The 20,237-nt window shown below is 35.4% G+C and overlaps 1 protein-coding gene across 1 annotated transcript in view; it reads left to right on the top strand.

Moving 5' to 3' along the window:
- The window catches only part of DYNC2H1 (dynein cytoplasmic 2 heavy chain 1), a 127,394-nt gene that overhangs the window by 87,862 nt on the left and 19,295 nt on the right, over positions 1-20,237 (top strand). The window contains exons 83-85 of the mRNA XM_072326710.1: positions 6,551-6,667; positions 14,599-14,808; positions 17,469-17,558. Coding sequence (XP_072182811.1) covers positions 6,551-6,667; positions 14,599-14,808; positions 17,469-17,558 — 417 coding nt within the window. The remainder of the gene's footprint in view (positions 1-6,550; positions 6,668-14,598; positions 14,809-17,468; positions 17,559-20,237) is intronic.

The following is a 20,237-nucleotide window of genomic DNA, read 5'->3' as shown; positions in this document are numbered from 1 at the left end:
ACTTACGAACTTGCGTCATCCTTTATTGTACTTGTAATAGAATACTAATTAAATGTCTTCAACAAAACAGTGTTTATCATATTTCCGCACTGAAGTGTTCAGGCCCCTCCGTATATATTTTACACCTTGGAAATGCAATTAAGAGCTGTCTTGTTCAGTTCAAGACTTGCATCATGCCTGCAAACTTTTGTGAATTATTGCTAGTAATCACCCTAGAAAGATGAACTGAAAATGCAGAAATGTCGTAATAATCTTATGTGATCTATTTCTATTATTTTTCTTAATGCTTAGATTCTTTGATAGGAAAGTATGATAACCCTGATCCTAAACCAGTTCTTCACTTGTTGTTTTTTGTTCTGTTTCTCTAAAAAAGCACATCTTCAATTCATCTGAATCATATAAATAATATTAGCTGCCTCATCTTAATTTGTGTGTGTTTGTGTGTGCTCCTGGGGAAAGACAAGCAGGTATAGGAAATAGTTGGTGCCATTCTAGATAAGCGCCTAAATTAAAAGCGTGAATCATTGTTTGGGAGTATGTGTTTCTTTAGAGGAAGCTCTGTGGTAATGTCAACAGTATTTGTAAAAATAGTATAATAAGAATTTTAATGGCCATTTCAGAAGACTGCTTTAACTAGCAGGGTGTTTGTTATGCAGAAATGGGATGCTGGACTGTTTGAAGAACAAGATGATATTAATCAGACACAAATTAGAACATAGTTGTTTCTCCATTTCTCCATTGAGAGTTGTAACAATCCGAGTATAGTTATCATAATTTCGTTTCATATGTGAGTATTTAATTTAAAATGGAAGGGTTTATGAAGAGAAAGTGGAAACTCAGTCATCTTAAGGCATGTGTTTGTCTTACAGGCAATGACAATTTTCTTAATAAAAGCTAAAAAATGTAAAAGGAATTTTATTAATCACCTCCTGCCCTCCTCCTTCACTGACCTTGGGGGCTGCAGGGCTGCTTCTCCCCCATCTCTGACTCCTCTCTCCTAGCTGCAGTTGCACAGCACTATTTCCCTCCCTCCTATCCACTCTCCCAGAGGTTCACCCAGCATTACTCATGGCTCAGCTCTGCCCAGTGGGTTCCTATGTGAGCAGCTGGAGCTGCTCTGCTCTGGCATGGGTCGGTGCTGGCTGCTGCTCACAGAGCCAACCCAGCCTCTGTGCTGCTACTTCAACCTTGCCACATAAACTTAATACAGGTTTACATTGTACCTTAGCTTCATAGCTAAATATAGTGCTTATTTAAAATAATTACAATTGCTATTTTGTCTGTGCTTGAAAATTGGATATTTTTGTGAAAAAAGCTCTATTACCATTTGTTGCTGCTCTTTTTTATTTTGTGGAGTATACTTTAGGAGTTAAAATGAAAAGGAGACTACTAATGGAAAACAGCATAGAAGTAATCAAGTAAGGCAAGCAAATGTGAACCAAGGTCAGAAAACATGAAGTGTATCTTGCCTCATTAAATGTAATTGCAGTAATTCTATTGACTTCAGTAAAACAGCATCTTATCCTTTGCTTCCTATATTCTGACATATATTCAGAAGTAAACCTTTAACCATTTCCATTTTCAGCAAGTCACTGCTGGATTCCATACCTCTTCTCCCCAGTTTTTTGCAGATCTTGTTTGCAATCTAATTGCACAGTTCCAATTCTGGCTTTTACCTTACAAATGACAGCAACAGAGACAACATGTTCCAGGTGTACAGGGACACTTGCAACTGTGAGACAGACTGCCAAAGCATACTTGAGATTATACACCTGGTCTCCACTGCTTGTATTACCCAAGTCAGCTAATACCAAATCATATCTGTAACTGCAGTATTTTACTATATAAAGAATAGTGGGTCTGTGGTTTGTAACTATTTATTGAAGTGCAGCTGTAATACAATAACTGTAGCTTCTTGTTCTTTCCTCAACAGATTTTCCTTTTCAGATTCCAGACCTTAAATGAATCATGAACATTATAGTACCTGATTTTATTTCTGCCATTTCCCCATAATTCTAATCATGGTGCATAGAGTAATGTGGGCATGATTACTGAAAAGTATGCAGTTGAAATTATTCTGAACTTGTTACATTATTGCACTTGATGTCAGGATGACCATAAAGCTATTTTTTTTAAAGTAATTTAAATTTTTTCTCTTGTGTTAGCTGTGCAGAACACATAATTGCTGACATTTATTAAATGCATCTCACATCACAAATATATGACTAATAGGCTCTAGCAGAAATAGATGAGTAAGGCTGGATTGTATTTATTATTACCCTGCAATTGAGCAATATGAGTCCCAAACAAAAATTTTTAAAATATGGGGAGCATTTTTCATATACCTGTGGTGCTGCATGAAAGACATTCATTCTTTGCCACAGAACAGAATGGAACCCACAGTGGAAAACACAACCCTCTGCCATTGCATTGCATCAGTCCACAACTACTACATGAAAACCTACTAATTCCCATAGCACTGTGTAGATGAGATATATTGGTGCTCTCTATGTGAGAATGTTGTTCTTTTTCAAAGTATGTAATGAGTCTACATCATTCCTTTCTTCTGGCCTTCCTTTTAGCATGGTGTTTTCCATCATGGGGACCTCTACACAGCAAAACCCCCTAGTTATTCTTCTGAAGAAGGTGCAGCTGTAACACTGGTTGGATCAGTAGTGCACTTGTGTAGTTCATCTGTTGAGTCATCCTGATTTTCTTTTCCTCTTGTGTTGAATCCCTTTCTTTACAGAAGAATCTTCTGGATGTCTAAAGGATGTGGTCCTCTTCTATTTAAAACAAGATGTCAGTTACTCTCTTTCACCTTGTATTTTGATCAAAAGAAATGTAGCTCTGAAAATCATCCAGTCTTAATTCAGATAATTTTTGGTGAATTAACAATATTGAGGTGACCGAAAGGGAACAGCAGAAGACTGGTCATGATACCTATGGTGTTCCTAATGCATCCGCATGCAATTTGAACGATATGCCTCTGAATGCTGTTAAAGGACCCTCATCTTAACTACCTCTGGGGACCACGCAGAGAAGTAAGCAGCACTCCGAATCTGATGATTGGGAAGGCTTTATTGGTAGCTCAGTCTTAGGCTACTTACACAATGCTGTGGGTAACTGCAGTTGGATTACAGCAAACAATGTGGAAGTGTTAAGTTCTGTCAGGAGGCATATCAGACTGAAATTTGTTCCTTGCTTTGCCACACTGTGGTCAAGGATGAAATAGTCACAGTGCCCTGAGTTACTACTTTGCCAGTGTTTACAAAGGTGACTGCATTACCACTTCCTTTTTTTGGTTTAAACTGTAAAGTGTTATAAAAATAGAAATAGTTCTTTGAACAGCTCTTAAAAGGGATGTGTTTTTTTCAGTCAGAGAAATGAAATACAGAAGGGGTTTCTATGCTAAGACCAAAGCCTTTCAAAACTGGTAGATGGCAGTAGTGTATCTGCTTTGATATTTCCTATAGTTCTGCTGAGAAAAGTTTGTTAGCTTTCTGTTCAGAAATAAAAATCCTTTTATCTGCTCCATTGTCATGGAAAAAAAAGAATAGAAATTAGATCTTGGCAAATCTGTTCTGTTTTTTATTCCTAGAACAGTTACGATTCTTAGTTCAGTCTGTTTTTATTATATATTGTGTTTGTGAAGTACCAGTTTTCCTCTGGCTGTAAGTTACCAAAGGCAAGACTTTTTCTCAATGAGTAAAGAACAGAAATTGATTTTGTGGTCCTGGAATTCTATTTTTATCAAACTTCCAGAAGAGGAAATGTTAAAATCTTGGCATTTCTTGTTTTTATTTTTAATTTTTTTCTTCTTTTCTTCCATTTTCAAGTCTAACGTGAGTTTCTTGTCATTCCATACGAAGCCACATGGGATCACTCATCTTTACTGTTTTCCATAGTGTTCATTTATTTCTCTAAATATGTTTTCTTGTACTATAATGCAGTAGTCAATAATATAACAGCATATATCCAGAGAAACCCATGAAGCATGAAATAGATGAAAGAGCTGAAGAACTCAATTAATTTTAATAGCAAGGCAAACAAATATCGACATTTTAATCTCGACAGCCCCACCTTTACTAATATATGCAATTTACATACTTCTAGGATGACAGTGCAAGAACAGCATGTAATATATGAATTTTCCACTAAAGAGGAACAAAAATACTTGAGTTTCTGTATATTGTCCATAGTTTTTAGATGCTCTGTTCACAAATTAGTTATCTGTTTTTCTTTAAATAGTTTGATGATTATTTTCTTGTACTTAAAACAGGTAGTTTCTACAAAGATTTGTGGTTCTGAATAACCTTCTTACCTATCCATGACCAAACACTTTCTGTGATTGCTTTCATATTTTGATTGCCATCCTCTCATACTTTTGTGGTATACATACCCTTTTTTTATGGCAAATTTTCTCCAATTTATCATATATTCATAATATTTAGATGTGTATTCAAACTGTACCTATACAACATGCAAGGGCTTCTAAGTCTACTAATATATATATAAAATAATACATTAAGATTTCAAAGATAAGCATTCAAAGGTTAGGTACTGTAAAAATATTGTGGTTTTGATTATCCTCATTGATACAAATATGATTAGATTTTCAGATTGCTTAATATTGTAACTATATCAGGGTCTGCTTCGTACCTTTCCACAACAGATTGCAAAAGATCTACATGTCTGCATCTGGGTCTGGTCACTTTCAAGGCTCTCCTTGTGGTCACAGAACCATCATGTTTAAGTCATGGTGGATCTCACTGTAGAGTAGGTATCTGATTGTAAGTTGACCTGTTGATATCACACATATTGTAATATAGTGAGAGGAGCTGACTGTTCCTTGAGTTGTAAAATTAAGTACTCAGGAAACAGAAATGCACAGTGGCCTCCTTCAACCCAGAAGTTATTTTTTATCCTTAAATACAGATGGTTAATCACATTCCCTTTTACATCTGTGTCAGGGTCTCACTCAAGGTACTCAACCACTGTGTGCACGTTTCTGCCCTGCCATGTCTTAGGCCCATTTTTGTCCTTTGTATGACTCCCATGAAAATCATATTTGTTATATATAAACTTATTTGTTTTGCCTAGAGATGAGTACAGCTCCCATGGAGAGAATTGTTCAGCTTCTCTGAGATCTGGAAGAATCACAGAGTATGCAGAATTCTCTGGGGGAACAGATGATATTTTCATTAGTGATGGAACTAAAAAATGTGGTTGTTTTGGGTTGTTTTTTTTTTTGTTTGTTTGTTTTTTTCAGAATTGACCGTATTATTTATCAGTATCATTTTAGCTTATCTAAAGGTATCTGTAAACTTATTATTCTAAAAATAGTTTTATGTATTATAGAATGTATTTATATATATACTTGTAGCTTATAATATATTCATCCTAAAATCTGGATTTGTGTCTTGTATGATGTTTTAACATGAGTATAAACTATAGTAATTGTTATAAACATTAGAGTTCAGTGTAGTACCATCTTGTAGTGCTTCATACTCCGTATTGAGGCTGGCAAAAACAAACAAACAAACAAAAAAGCTGAATAAAATTTATCAGGAAAACAAAAGGATGTGTTACTTCATTGTACTCCATTGTTCATTACTACACTTTGTATGTTTCAACAAAAGAAAGTAAGTCAAAACTCAGCAGAAAGAGCTTGATTTAATATGCTACCAATTAAATAATCCAGTCCTTTTCAACAGTTAACAAAATCTGTATTATCAAGTTTAGTACTTTGAAGTCGAGTGAAGAGAGAAAGTCTTTCAATAGCATGGCTTGCAAAAACATTCTGTGAAAAATAACTGAAATTCACTTAACATAGTAAAAATATCTCTGCTTAAGGGGCACGCTGCTTTTTCTCTGTATAAGTTTAATTGCAGTATCTCTTTATAAACATATGCATATATTTGATCAATTTGTTTGGAGTTTCCAGGATTGCTAACCCAGAGAATCAGCTGGATCTGATAAACTGAGAGCTCCCCTTCTTTCTGAGAGTTTGGTAGTTATTCTTTTAATTGCTTTAATGCGTACTTACTCATTTAAAAAGAGTAAGAATGTTTTTCTAAGGGAGTAAATACACATTTAACTAATCTGAGCTAGCAAGAAGAGCTAAGAAAGAGATCCATGGGAGAAGAGAATGAATTTATTGTAATTCCCTTGGAGTTTTGTTGTCTGATACATACTGTATATGCTTAGTATGTACTCTGTTGTGTTACTGATATTTTTTTAAGCTCAAGCTTTTTTCAGATTGTGTGGAAAAGAGGATTTTGATTGAATTATACACTTCATTAGTTTTTAAATTATAGTTGAACACAGGCAATATAAGAAAAATAAAGGGAGGTTTTTGGTTTTGAGCTTAATCTGAATGAGGCTCGTGTATGTGTTTGTATACAGATATTGCTTGTATTTTAATAGATGATGATTAATCATTAAGTATGCAGAAAAGTATAGTCCATAGGTAAATCAGAAAGTATTCGCTACTTGCATTTAGTACTTTTTTAATTTATCCTTCTTAACAATCTGCCTTTGTTTTCAGGTCATTTCACAGCTTCGGATCCTGAGCAGGTCAGTAAGTGCTGGCTGCAAATTTGACAGAGAAATATGGGCAGCTGAACTGTCACCTATACTCAGCCTATGGAAGAAACTTAATCAGGTAGGAAAGTAGCTTTGGAAAAGCAACGTTTTTTTTTTTCTCCCCAGTGACTACATTAAAAGCGAGATTTAACAAATTGTCTTGGATACTGAAACATAAGGAGTTTAGAAGTAAAAGAAATGCAGTTGAGGTGGGAAGTGTAATGTTACATCTGTGTAATTAGCTATGAAGTCTGCATGTGTTATAATAGCCTATCTCTTTTTCCTTCATATGGAAGTGAGACCACTCTCATAAGCTGCGATTAACATCTTGTATTTGTATTTACAAAATGTTTTTCTTCTATGTTACTAAAATATGCTCACTAGCTTTAAGCTGATGATTCATTTAAATCCTTTCCACAACACTTGCAATATCCAGTATCACTTCCTTTTTGTTTGACTGGGTTCAGTTTTGTGGCTGCTTTTTTAGTGTGTGATATAAAGCTTGGTCTCCAGCCATTTTTGCTGGTCTCCATTTAAGTGTAATGTGTGCATGTTGTCTTTGAAATGAAGGTACTAGGCATGCTAGGGAAAGATTTTTCTCACCAAATGTCTGGTGCCTACTTAGATATGAGGCCATATTTTCTCCTCAGTGGTAAGAAATAGAGCAGAGACATTGCAGCCTAAAAATATGTCTTGTGCATATGAACATTGGAATGAGAAAAACCTTTCCCTTACTTAGATAATAGCATACGAAAGAGTGACATGAGGTATACATTAGAATGCACAGTTACATTTTGAAATGTCTCAAATCTTTTTCTTATACATACTAAGTGTATGATAAATCAATTTTTTTGTCAAAATAATCTTTTGCTACTAAATAATTCATGATGAAATCTGCCACCCCTGAAATGGGCTGCTGTTAATCAGGTCTGTGGTCCTATAAAGAACAGCAGTATATTTCAGTGTGACACCTTCCATTATACCTTGCTAACAGAAGGTTGGTTCTTTACGTACCTTTATGCCTGCAATCCTATTTGAGAGTTCTGATGAAACAGTTTCATTCATACATATGTACCCATACACAATCAGAAAATTAAAGATTTTGATATTAATGTTTTGTAGACTGGTAAATGAAACCAGTTTTAAACTCTACTACATCAATATTTACTAACAGCACCCATTGCTAGCAATTAGTTATTTTGCATTATCAACATTAGTACTACATATTCAAAGCACTTATTCTTTAGAACTTCTATCATAAATTGTTTCTATACAGCAGCATGAGTAAGGAAGCCATTTATCTTTTTGCTGTGGGCCTTGATGATCTTAGTTACCCAGATGAAGGTAATCAAGCCTTAGAGTTCCATGTCAGGGGAAGGTGGATTCAAATGAGATCTTACCTATTGCCCTCAGATCTGAGATTATCTTTTGTAAGTGTTTTCAGTTGCAAAACGTGTCTTAATCCTTTATCCTCTTTTCTTAACTACAGACTGTGCAATGCTTTGGTAGAGTTTTTTTTGTGATGTAGTAGTTACCTTACTAATCACTTAGCTATTTTTCTTTCTTGTTTACCTGCATCATCATGTCACAGAGCAGAAGCAGTCTTTCCAGATCTTAGCACTGACCTACACCAGTGACTAGCAGATGACCATTGGCTAGTTTTGTCCATAGTTAACACAGTTCTCTTTTTAGTCTGAAAATTTCAAAGCCTTCACTGCTGTCCCATACTTAACATCAGGAGACACCTGGTGAATGCCTTGTCAAAAAGCAAGTTGTTGTCACAGATGGATCGCAAGCTTAGTAGGTCTTCAGTGTGACCTCATAGTAATGACCTAGTAAGTATGGGCTTTTTCTAGCAGTAGCAGTTTTAGTTTGGTAGGACCACTGTGTACAAAAATGCTATACTATATATTACTTGCTGCACTTACTATATTGTATTTAAGTACAAAAAAACACAGATATTATTTAAAACTTGTGCCCTGTGTGCAGTACTTTTGTGGATGCAGGAGACCTTTGTTTAACTACAAAACTGTCCTCTTTGCTATAGATTAGAATCAGCCTTACTGGTTTATACAGTCTGTGGTTTGAGTGATCTCTGACCACTGACTATCCTTTGTTTTCCCCTTCTGAGTTACCATATAGTTTGCATAGTTCAGAGAACTGAGCAGCTGGTTTCTTTCAAAGGTTTTGGTATGTGGATGTGAAAGTAGATATTCTTGGTGCACTGTACCTGAAAACTTCCTTAGACGTGAAAAGTGCTCTTTTTGATCTGTGTTGTAATAAGGGCTCAGTTTAGTCACCTTAAACAAAGCTTTGTTCACTGTATCAGAAATCATCAAATATTCATGGCCAGGCAGATATAACATAGTAGCTGCAGGAGACCTGTGATCTGCTAGGAAGGATTTAGAGGCAAAGTGAGACATCTCTGATGTCACTAGATGCCCACCTTACTCTATACTTCTGCTTCATTCTAAATAGAGGAAGAACTATTACTGTACATCTAGAAAAGGATCTGTATTGGACTTAGGTTTTTACTGCTTGTGTGCATTTTTACTGCAATGTGTGGGGAAAAGATTATATATATATATATATATATATATATATATATATTTGTGTATGTATATATACATATATATATATATATGGCTTTCATTAATACTGCCTTTAATAGACTGTTTGCTTTACATTTTGAAAAGGCTAAGCATTTAAATACATTGCTACATTACAATTCTTTATTCGTTGTTCAATGTTTGTTTTCAGAAGGTCTGGAAACTGAAATAAAGAAAATACCTGAATTACAGCTTAAGTTCCAGGCGTGATTTTATTCTTGCTTGAATGGGCACAGAATATTAGGTGAAGTTAGACTAATTAGTCTGATTACATAGAAGTAAAATCACAAAAAACTTTAATCCTGTACCTGTGAAGTTTCTTTGGTTTATTCTCAGTTCTGGAAGCGTATCATTTTTATGTAACTGCAGACTATCGTTATCTTTTTTTCCTTTATCTGTTGGATACAGATATTAGTAAAGTAGAAGCAGATGGGCTGGATGCTAACAAGATCTCCTGTATCTCGTACAGGAAGCATCTTCTTCCTGTCAAATGTACTTTCTCCCAATGGTAGTTGGAAATAATGGTTAACTGTTTGAAACTCAGGAAGTATAGATCAATATAGATCTATGACCTACTACAGATCTTAACTGATTCTAGTTAACATAATTTTAAAGCTGTTTTTAAAATCACTCATTTTTTATTCCAAAGGCAGAAGTGCAAGATAGGCTCATTATAGAGCCTCACATGTAGAGAAAGATTAACTGTGTTTTTTAAACATTTTAAACATTAAACATTTTAAACATTCTGAGTATGTAAATCAAGGATTAACTCAAGAAAGATTAACTTACATGTGCCATGAAAATAGTTATTCAGCATCTAAGTGCTGATGATTCTGAAGCATGACAAAATTTACAGCTTAACTCAGATGCAACTTATATAATTTCTACTGAAATCATTTATCATAATCTTTAAATGTGCATTTATGTTTGTCAGTACTTTGTTAATACTGTGAAATGATCACTGTGGTATTTTTGTGAGAGTCTGATTTTAGATAAAACAATAAATAGCAATTGGCTACATATTTCTTTGAACTGAATATCAATATTTAAACCGATAATGTCAGTATGGAGCACATAATCAATGGTAGAATCTAAGTAGCCAAACAAGTTGGCACAGCAGTTTTTGCAGAAGAGCCAGCTGGAGGTAACTGCTCTGCATGCAGCTTCTCATGAATGGTAGTGACATTCCATAGGGTACAGCCCCTCGCAGCTGTTGGAGCAAATGTCTCTCTCAGATCAGAAATTTGAATCAAACAGTGCTGTAGAAGGAAACAGCTCTGCAGGTCTCGTACTCCAGGTTACCCCTGCCAGAATGGCTGGTTCCTATGTGGAAGAACATCAAGGAGTAATTGTATGAGGGCCAAACAAGCTGCAGAAATCTTTCCACAGTAGTGAGCATCTGAGTTCATTACAAATTGCAAACCTTCCTAGAGGCCAGGTCAGCAAATGTGAACTGCTTTTCCCTGAAGCAGGGAGCTGACCACTGTTATTGCACACTATTCCTTCCTTGTACTTCTTAGTGACCCTAGTTTAATTGACTTGTGAGTTTCACTGGACGCAGTTTCCACCTCCTTCCTTGCTTATGAGGGCAGTATATCTGTGTGCAGTCTTGAGATGGAGAAGGAATGATCTGGGTGCCAGAAGTCATGAGCTTGCCTTTGCCCTCCTGTGAATAGTTCCTTCCCACCACTACAAGCAGAGACATCACCTTCAGCCACTTCAGAGAAGCTGGAACTTGGCTCTTTAACTTAACATCATGCTTATAATCTGGTTCTGTTTGAATTATACAGTGATGTGCTCAAAGTTACACTAGCAAACCTTCCTTTTCTATTTAGCTGTTATGGACTGATGCAGAATCTGTTGGCACTACCATTTATACAAGCTTCCTTTGAAAATACTCATTTTTATTCTTAGTGTCGGAGAGCACCTTTGTAATAAATACTGGCCTAAAACTATTGCAGTGCCTCTCAGCATGATTTATTAATAGCTTAACTCTAATCAAATTAATTAAACTCTCATGAACCTGTCCTTAAGTTAAAAAAGGAAAAAAAACACAACCTACTACACAAGCCACTTATGCTCAGTATGAGCTTGCATGCAAGATTATGTACTGATGAAAACGAAGTCTCTACTAAATAACTTATCAAACAGTTGTTACACAGTATTTTAAACATATCTTCCTGGATGTCCATTGATGCCCCACCACAGCCTGATAGTCGGGACAGCACCATCAGGCTAATCCAGTCTCCTTGTGTTGTCTTTTCTCCTCCCATGCTACCTCCTGTTATGACAGCATAGATCAGGTCCCATATAAGGATGTAATTGTTACATAGTAGTGTAGGGCACTGTCCAAAATATTGCGGCATTCCTCATCATATGGTAGTTTTCAGGGAAGTGCAAGCATTCCAGGCTGCAACTGGGGCTGCATGGTTGTTCCATCATGTCCAGATGATGGTCTGCTGCAAACAGAGACAAGAGTGAGGGCTGCATTTTGTTTGCAGAATGGATGCATTTTTTGTCTTGCTTCTGGGAAACTCTTTAATATCTTTATGAAAGTTAAAAGATCCACTCATACTAAAAATTCTTAAACTGTTTCAAAGCAGCCTTTGCAGAATGTAAGATCATAAGCTGTCATGGCTGCCAAAACCATGTGCTCCATCTTCTGTTGTATTTGTGAACTGAAGGTTAACTAATTGTTTTTATAATGTTGCGTAATGCTGCAAGACAATTGGGTTGTTGCTCCTTCATCTAAAAGATAGAAACCTCAGCTTTTAGAGAAGAGTATTACTTTTCTAACCAAGGAAAATCAATGAAACGGGAATAGACGGTCATTCTTTCATGTATTTTCAGCAAACAAATAATTGTAGAATGCACAGTAAAAGCTTTATATCTAAAAAAATGAAAAATAAATAATAGAGAAACAGGAGAGCAGAATAAGTACATCAAAAGACCCATGGAAGATTCCGAAAAAAACACCACAAATGAAACTGAATTTAGAATCAAATGCAGAACTGATCAAATACAGGAAGTATATTTTTGTTACAGCTGTTACATTTCTGAGGGTACAGCTTTCAGAACATACAGGAGTTTGAAAAAGCTGAGTTTCAGAAGATTGTGCAGAAAAGCTTAGAGCAGCTTAGGTGAGACTGAAAAATCTTACATTGTACAGAGATAGGAACAAGTACAGAACTAAAAGAGGGAAAAAGATCAAAGTCTCAAAATACGTCTAATTTAATATTGTTAGTATAATATAGTATTTAATGCTAAAGATTAGAACCTATCTTCAAATTTCTTATGATTAGGAAGGAGCACTCAATGCTTCAGAAGTTCTTCATCTTAATTTCCAAGCAGGTCATGAGAATATTTTTAAAGCAGATGTAAGTTATATACATAATAGATTTTAAGGGAATGTAATATAACATTAAATGTATAAGCTGATATTGGCATTCACATTTAATTTTGCTATAAAAGTGACAGATTGGTTACTTTAACAAATTCCCAGGAGAAGACATTAAAGTGTTATGAAATGGATATGTGGTTCATAGAAGATGGTTACATAATGGACAGCATGGAGGAATGTGGAGGCCTCCTACTTCAGTAAGATTTTCATGAATGGAGATAGGATATGTAAAAGACTGAGCAAAACAATGTCTTTTTTCTATCCCTTTCTGCAATTAAATACTCCAGCAAGAAATGATCAACTGGTCTGTGCTGCAGAACCAAGAAGCAATTTATATCAAATATGATCTGGAACACATTATGTTTTCTGTATTCCAAGAACTATGGCCTTAGAAGAACTGAAGTGAGACTCATACTGTGATTTCAGGATTCATGGAAAGACAAAATTCAAGACTTGACTTTTAGAAATGCCGTATGTTTTTTACGCTTTGAACAGTGAGTTTGTTGTGTACCATTTTCATGGTGTGTGGAGGACATTATCCATCCTTTTTCAGTCAGTCATAATAGTCAAGTATATTAGTCTTGCAGTTAGCATTTCTTATGTTTTGCTTAGTAGTTGAGTGTTTGTTCTGACAAACAGAGTTCCTGGAAAGGTTATGGAGGCAAACATCCTGTGTGTTCTGGGTAGCAAGATGCCATTACAGATTTAGAGAAAGGGCCACCCTTGTCAGCAGTTGGTTCCTTACGGAGTCATCAGCCCCATAGGTGCAACCATGTGAATTACAGAGAAGCTGTATTCATTTAAGCTTTCTCTGCATCACTTCTGTCCCTGGGTAGTTTTATGGATTTACTTTGATTTTCCTCTTTTGTTAATGCACAGTGAACGACTTGCTAGACAGCTTTTCTTAGAATTGCTGAGTAGGTGGTATCAGTGGCTCTGGTTTTGTCTCACGGGAAGGGATTCTTCTTGCAGTGTAACAGAAGTTTCCACTGCTGATCTGTAGCAGTGCAGTAACTGTCAGCTACAAACACACTACTTCTACTGGACAGTTTAATAATGCAAACTCTGTTGCTGTTTATTATTCACTCCACTGTAAACAGATGTATAACTGGGCAAGGTTTATAAATATATAACATATAGATAAAATATTTTATATGTTATCTATATATAAATATATAACATAATAGATAACATATAGGTTTGTGTTGCATTTGGTATGTGGTTATCCTTGGTAATATGCAAAAATTAAAACAGTGTGTGCTTAGTTTTTGAAACATACTGTACTCTGAAAAGCAGTTTGTTTCTTAATAGAACAGTCCCACTATCTATACTGTTAATTATAAAAAAGATTGCTTCAATTTTTCTGTCATTAAATGTAATTCCTTAAGTAAGACTTCTTATTCTATATCAATGTAATAAATACCAGGTGTCAGGAATAAATGAACATGATAAGAAAAAGAGATGTATAGAAATGCATATACACAGTCATACAGTACTTTATTTTAGTCATATATCTTGTACTTAAGAGATACAGTGATCCTGCTAACCAATTTGGGGATGAAGTGTATGAATTCTCTGCTTTGTCTGTCATAATTTATGAAATCAATGTGTAGTCTTATCAGAGCAAAGGCTATATCTGTAACATAGTGCATATTGACCAATGCAGTCCTGTTATGCAAAATACACTAGTGATTATTCTATTGGCATATTAACATAAATAACACTAACAGTCATTTAGATAAATAATTCTAAGGAATCCCAGTGCTTTTAAAGTAATAAAGTGAAGAGAGTTGTCTGAGAAGGTTGGTGCCTTTACTGAACATCACAGGGATAATAGTGAAAGTGTTGTAGTTTTGATTTAGTCTCCAAAATAACAGGATCTCCGAACTACTTCACAGACACCAAGGTCTTTTGAGGAATCACAAATAAAAGAAAGAATACTTGTTATAACATCATAATTTCCCTCAGTTTATTAACTGGTTGTCACATGTTCTGTTTTAGAATTCTAACCTGATTCATCAGAAGGTGACTCCTCCTGTGGAGCGACAAGGATCTCCAATCTTATCGTTCATTGCTCTTGAGCAATTTAGTGCTATTCGCCTTGTGCAAAGTGTCCATCAGTCACTTGCTTCTTTAAGTAAAGTCATTAGAGGTACCTCATTACTGAGTCCTGAAGTACAAAGGCTGGCAAGTGCTCTGATAAATCAGAAGGTAAGTAATATTTCATAAATTTATATTAAAAGCAATGAGAATAAAAACTCGATGATATCCTGGTGTATATATTTATGTCACCACTTATTCTAAGCTTTTTTTTTTTATTAACAGTTACTCTAAAATGCATTAGCGAGTTCCTGAGGTTCCTAACATGCAAGGACCTTTTGGGTGGTGATTAAACTCAAGTGTTCAAAATGGATTCTCAGAGCAGGTTATTTCTCTCCATTAACAAATGGCTGTTTATGTTACAAACAACTATTTTTAAATAATCATGAGCAACTTCCAGTATTAAAACAAAGCCTTTTTACATCTTGGAGCTTAGGCACATCTGTGCAGCTCTTATGGTTAACAAATTGCTGATAAATAAGATGCATGTGGTTTGGAGAGAAATAAATCCATTATCTGGAAACCTTCCAGATGGCCTTCAGTTTTCAGCATGCTTTTCTGATGTTAGAAAGAAAGGATTATCTGTTGTAGCCTCTAGTTAGATGTATGTATAAAGGTTGCATATATGTGTGCGTTATCTATGTAAATATTTAATTTACTAATATTTATGATCTTTAATAACTAACAGAAACATTAATTTTGTAGAACGAAACCCAGAAAAGTGTTGCTTCATATGTTTGCAGAAGCTTCTGAATATATTATACTTTCATTAGGTTTTTTGTTATGGACAAATTCGTTAAGATTAGAAGTTGTTTAATAGTATTTCCCTTCCAAATACGAAATCATTTTATATAAGTCAAATATATTAGCCAGTAAAACATGTAAATCTGTCCCCATTCTCCATTTTTAGATTTTTTGTAAGCCTTAAGTTTTACTGCAGTCGTAATCGCAGTTTGCATTCTGCAGTTATTCATTATGGATTACTACCATACCACACCAGACATGTACCTATCAGATCAACCTATCATATTGCCCTATATTCCTGATTTATGAGAAAAGTAACTGAAATTGATACATCTGCTTTATCCATGTTTTCTGGAATCAAACTGGGCTTGTTTATAAACTAGTAAAATTAATGTGTGCAAATTGCCACACTCTGTCAGTAATAGCTTAATAATTGGATTCCATAGATAGTCAAACATTCATGTGAAACTCAGTGTTTTTTTCCACCTGTAGCAATTTATCAATTGTCTTGATGATAATGTGTAGATACTGAAACTCTCTCTACAATGAAAAGTAATTCCCAAATATTTGGTTTATCTGCATGTGTTGAACAGCTCCTGTTTCAAGTCATGTTATTTACTGATCTGTCACATTTATAAATAAAACAAAAATTAAATTGTTTGTCTGTTTAGATTAACAAAGCCGCATTTGTGAGCAAAATTGCAGTACAATTAGGATAAATGTGCATTTTTATCTAGCAGTCTCATTGTCTTTTTAAACACATTTTGGCTGCATGGTTGAAACTGCTGCTAAAGTACAAGTCATAGTAAATGCAAAGGATACATGTAATGTGTAATGGCTATTTTTTACTATTTATAGTTAAATTTCTTCTCATTGAGCAAGAGTTTGGGTTTCTTGTGTGCTTGAGCTGCACCCTTAAATTGGAAGCAGCAGGGGCTATGAAGCCAGTCACTGTCACAAAAATGTACTGAACCATTCTATGCATTTTTATCACTCCCAAGCATCAGTTCAGTGCTTCCTGATCTGCTGAATGAAGTATTTCTGGCATTTCGTATGCGTGCTTAACCATTTACCTTGACACAGATCACTTTATTGGATTGCGACCATAAAGCAATCTTTTCAGCAGCTCTCCAGAGAGACTAATAGCAGTCTCTTGTAACCACAGCAGCTAGATCTCTGCATATTTGTCATCTAAACTGATTCGCTTAATGCTTTTTCTCTACACTGCTTTTGTTTATTTTAATGTTGTTGTGAATTAGCTTATAAAGGAGCATTAAAAAAAAAAAACAAAACACTTAGGTTTGGAAAGACCAAATATTTTATTTCTTTTAAGATTAAAGCAGAAGCTGCTAGAATACAAACAGAAATGTGAAAATAAATGTATGTTTACTCTATTCAAAAAGTAAATAATTACACAGCAAAGCATGCAGCTTTATACAAAGTCTAAGTATATAAACTACTTTATATACTTTTTCTACAGATATCTTACAGAATTTGTCCTACAGAATTTGTGTTCAAAGATCTAAAAACTTTCTTATCTATAAAGTAGAGATGACAGATACTTTGAAAGATACCGTTAAGTTGTAAGAAGTTCTGTGATCAAAATGTGAAACTCTGTTCAATGCATATGCAGTTAGACCAGGAACTTCAATGACAAACACACCTGCAAATATTAAACGCTGTAAACTGATATATTTAACTCTAATACTAAATTTACTTAGTATTATGCAAATAATACTAACTGAATAATGTTTTACGTCAATTCTTTTAAAGTTTTTGTGGAACCTGCTGATGTTTCTTGATTGAATAGTAGAGGTTCTTGCAAGTTCTCCATCTATATGATTCCCATAAAGAATTCACAAAACGAAGACCTTCCTATCAGTGGTTATATGCTTTCATCATTATATTACTTGTACTGCCTTCTTTTGTAGAAATATGTTACTTGCAGATTATTTCACTTCATTTAGATTACTAGATTAAAATGAAGTAGTTTTGAAATAGTTTCAGTAAGTATCCTTTTCTTTCAGTGTCCCCTCACATGGCAGAGCAAGTGGGAAGGTCCAGAAGATCCTTTACAATATATTAGAAGTCTTGTAGCTCGAGCACTTGCCATACAGGTAATTTTAAAGAGTCATTTAGCTCAATATTTTGGTGTTCAGTGACAGTATAATGTGTGTATTATGTTATAGTAGTTAGAATTTGTATGATAAGGCTTGTTAAAATGAAGACAGCAGACACAGCAATTGGAAGTCAGCAACTTTATAATTAAGTAAAAATACTAAGCAAAGTTGTTATGTATTTTACAATGGATGTATGCCCTAGATTCCAGTCATTAATGCCTTTGTGATGAACCATGAAAGATAAAAAGATACTCAGATTTATCTAAGTAAAAACATAACCTTCTATCTGGTGGAGAGACACGTATAAAACAGAAAGAGAAGCAGTTCTTACAGAGATAATGTAGAAATTAAAAGGAGTCTAGTCTTCAAAGGAAATAAAGAAAATATTTGCATCCTCCAGTTTTACAAGGGGATGTTTTAGAGGATGCATAGTCTGACAACAGCTTTGTCAGTGAACAAAGAAGAGAAAGTTTAGAAGTACTGCCCACCCTCACAGTATAGAAACACTTCCTATGGCCCAGTCTGACCTCCCATGTCACAGCTCTGTGTTGTTCCCATCCATTGGTTCTGGGAAGAGCCCTGCATCTCTTTTTGCTTGCCCTCCTTAGGCTGCTGCAGAGCATTGAGGTTTCCTCTTGCTCTCATCCAGGCTGGACAGCTCAGATGTCATCAACCCGTTCCCACAGGACATGTCCTTTAACCAGCTTTGTTGCCTTACTCTGGATGTTTTCAAATATGCTAATATTTTTAGATTATGTGCCCTTCAATATTGTGCTCCTAGAACTGCACACAGAAGAGATGAGGTCACACAAATACTAAATATAGCAGGAGTCACCTCTTTTGACTGCCTGACTATTTTGTGCTTAATGCTCTCCAGAATGCAGTTTGTCCCTTGGCTGCCAGGGTACACTGATGACTCATGCTGAGCTGCTGTCACCAGCACCTATCCCTTCAGACACTTATCTCCCAATGAACTAGTTTGGTTGGAAAGAAGGATGCCATGAGGAAGGAGAGCATCAAAGCCCTTCCTAAAATCCAGGAAGATTACATCCACTACCTTCCCTTTATCCACCAGGAAGGTGACCTTATCATAGAAAGAGATCAGATTACTTTCCCATGATGAAACCTTGTTGGCTGTTGTAGTGGAAAAGTGAAGTCATGCCTTGAAATAGTGCTTGAGCACCTGGTAGTAATTCAGGGACAACCCGTGAGAGCTCAGGTGCGTGCAGTGCACCTGGGTGAACAGAATGGGTAAAGCCAGGATCCACCTCTCCCAGCCCTTAGTTAAGGGTTACAGTGGAGACAAGGGTATCTCCCTGGAGAACCCTGTATATCTGAGTCTGTCTGAAGGGAAGCAGCTTTTTTTCCTTATTTCTGTGCCAATAGCTGTTGTGTTTGAGCAAATCCTCACTTGCTGTAGCCTGGCACAATGCTGCCCTGCTGTCATTGTTGCACTTTCCATTGCATTACATCTATGCCTGATAATAGCTTTACATTTAACTGCCTTTCATTGTGCCCCAGGACAATCTTCATAACATTTTCAGAGACTGAGTTTATACTAACAAGATCTTCTCTCATGCCCTTTTTGTAGGTGGGTATAACTTGCAATCTTCCAGTCAGTGGGGACCTCCCCAGGCTTCCAGGGCCTTTGATAAATTGTTGAGAGGTGAACATGTATAAAGTCTGCTCATTCCTCCAGCATTCTGAGGTGAATCCCAGCAGGCACTGTGGATTTAGGAGTAGTGAGCTGATACAACTGGTCCCTTACAATTTCAGTGTCCAGACATTTAGATTTAAGTAAAAGTATTTTTAGGTAAAGTACTTGAATTGTCAGGAGAGTTATATTGACAGAGAGATAGAAGTGATTTATTTATTTGCCTACTATAAATTAATATATAAGGACACAAATGTCAGTATTTTGAATTTAGGTAGGAAGTTCTATCAGTAATGGCCGGTCTTCTATTAGCTCCAGAAAAGAAACAGAAATCATTTATTTTTGACGGTCGTGCCTGGTGGTGTATGACATGTATTTCTGTGAACGTTAGTGTTGACTTATATTTGGAAAGGAGATTTGAGGGGAACATGATTTATAGTCAATTTTTCTAGAGAAACTACCCAATGGAAGTTTCTGAAGTATTCATAAGATTCTTGTTATGCAAATCATTTATTTTGGTTAGTACTTAATTTTACTTAATTCTTTCCTGCAGAAGTGGCTCAAACTATGAACAAACAAGTCTGAAAATGTATAGTAGCAAGTGATAATGCATATTCTGATGTTATTTGGTCATATTATTAGAGCTGGACTTAGTTCCCTGGGACTTTTCACTGATAATTACAGTCATTAATAAAGAGCATAACTTACAGCTTACTCTGACTGTGTGTCAGCTGTGCTGGTGACTTGTAGCATTCATTTGGTTGTATGAATTTCCTTACTTCTGTGTTTTTCTTAAATAAGAACTTAAAATTTGAGTACAAGCTCCCTGATGGGGTACACCTTCTATACAAAGTGGAAATAGTGTAGCAGATGAAATCACTGTTAAGTAATATATGGTTTTTAACCAAGCATAATAAAAAAACTTTTATTTCCATATATTACTCCAGCTAATTATTGACAAATGTACTGTCAGCATGATTATAATCTTCTTTTTCACTGTTCAAACTGCTGGCTGTGTTGTG

The sequence above is a fragment of the Excalfactoria chinensis genome, chromosome 1 (assembly GCF_039878825.1).
Source record: "Excalfactoria chinensis isolate bCotChi1 chromosome 1, bCotChi1.hap2, whole genome shotgun sequence".
In the NCBI taxonomy this organism is placed as follows: Eukaryota; Metazoa; Chordata; class Aves; order Galliformes; family Phasianidae; genus Excalfactoria; species Excalfactoria chinensis.
The sequence above is the reverse complement of the archived record's forward strand: the minus strand, read 5'-3'. Positions and strand labels throughout refer to the sequence as shown.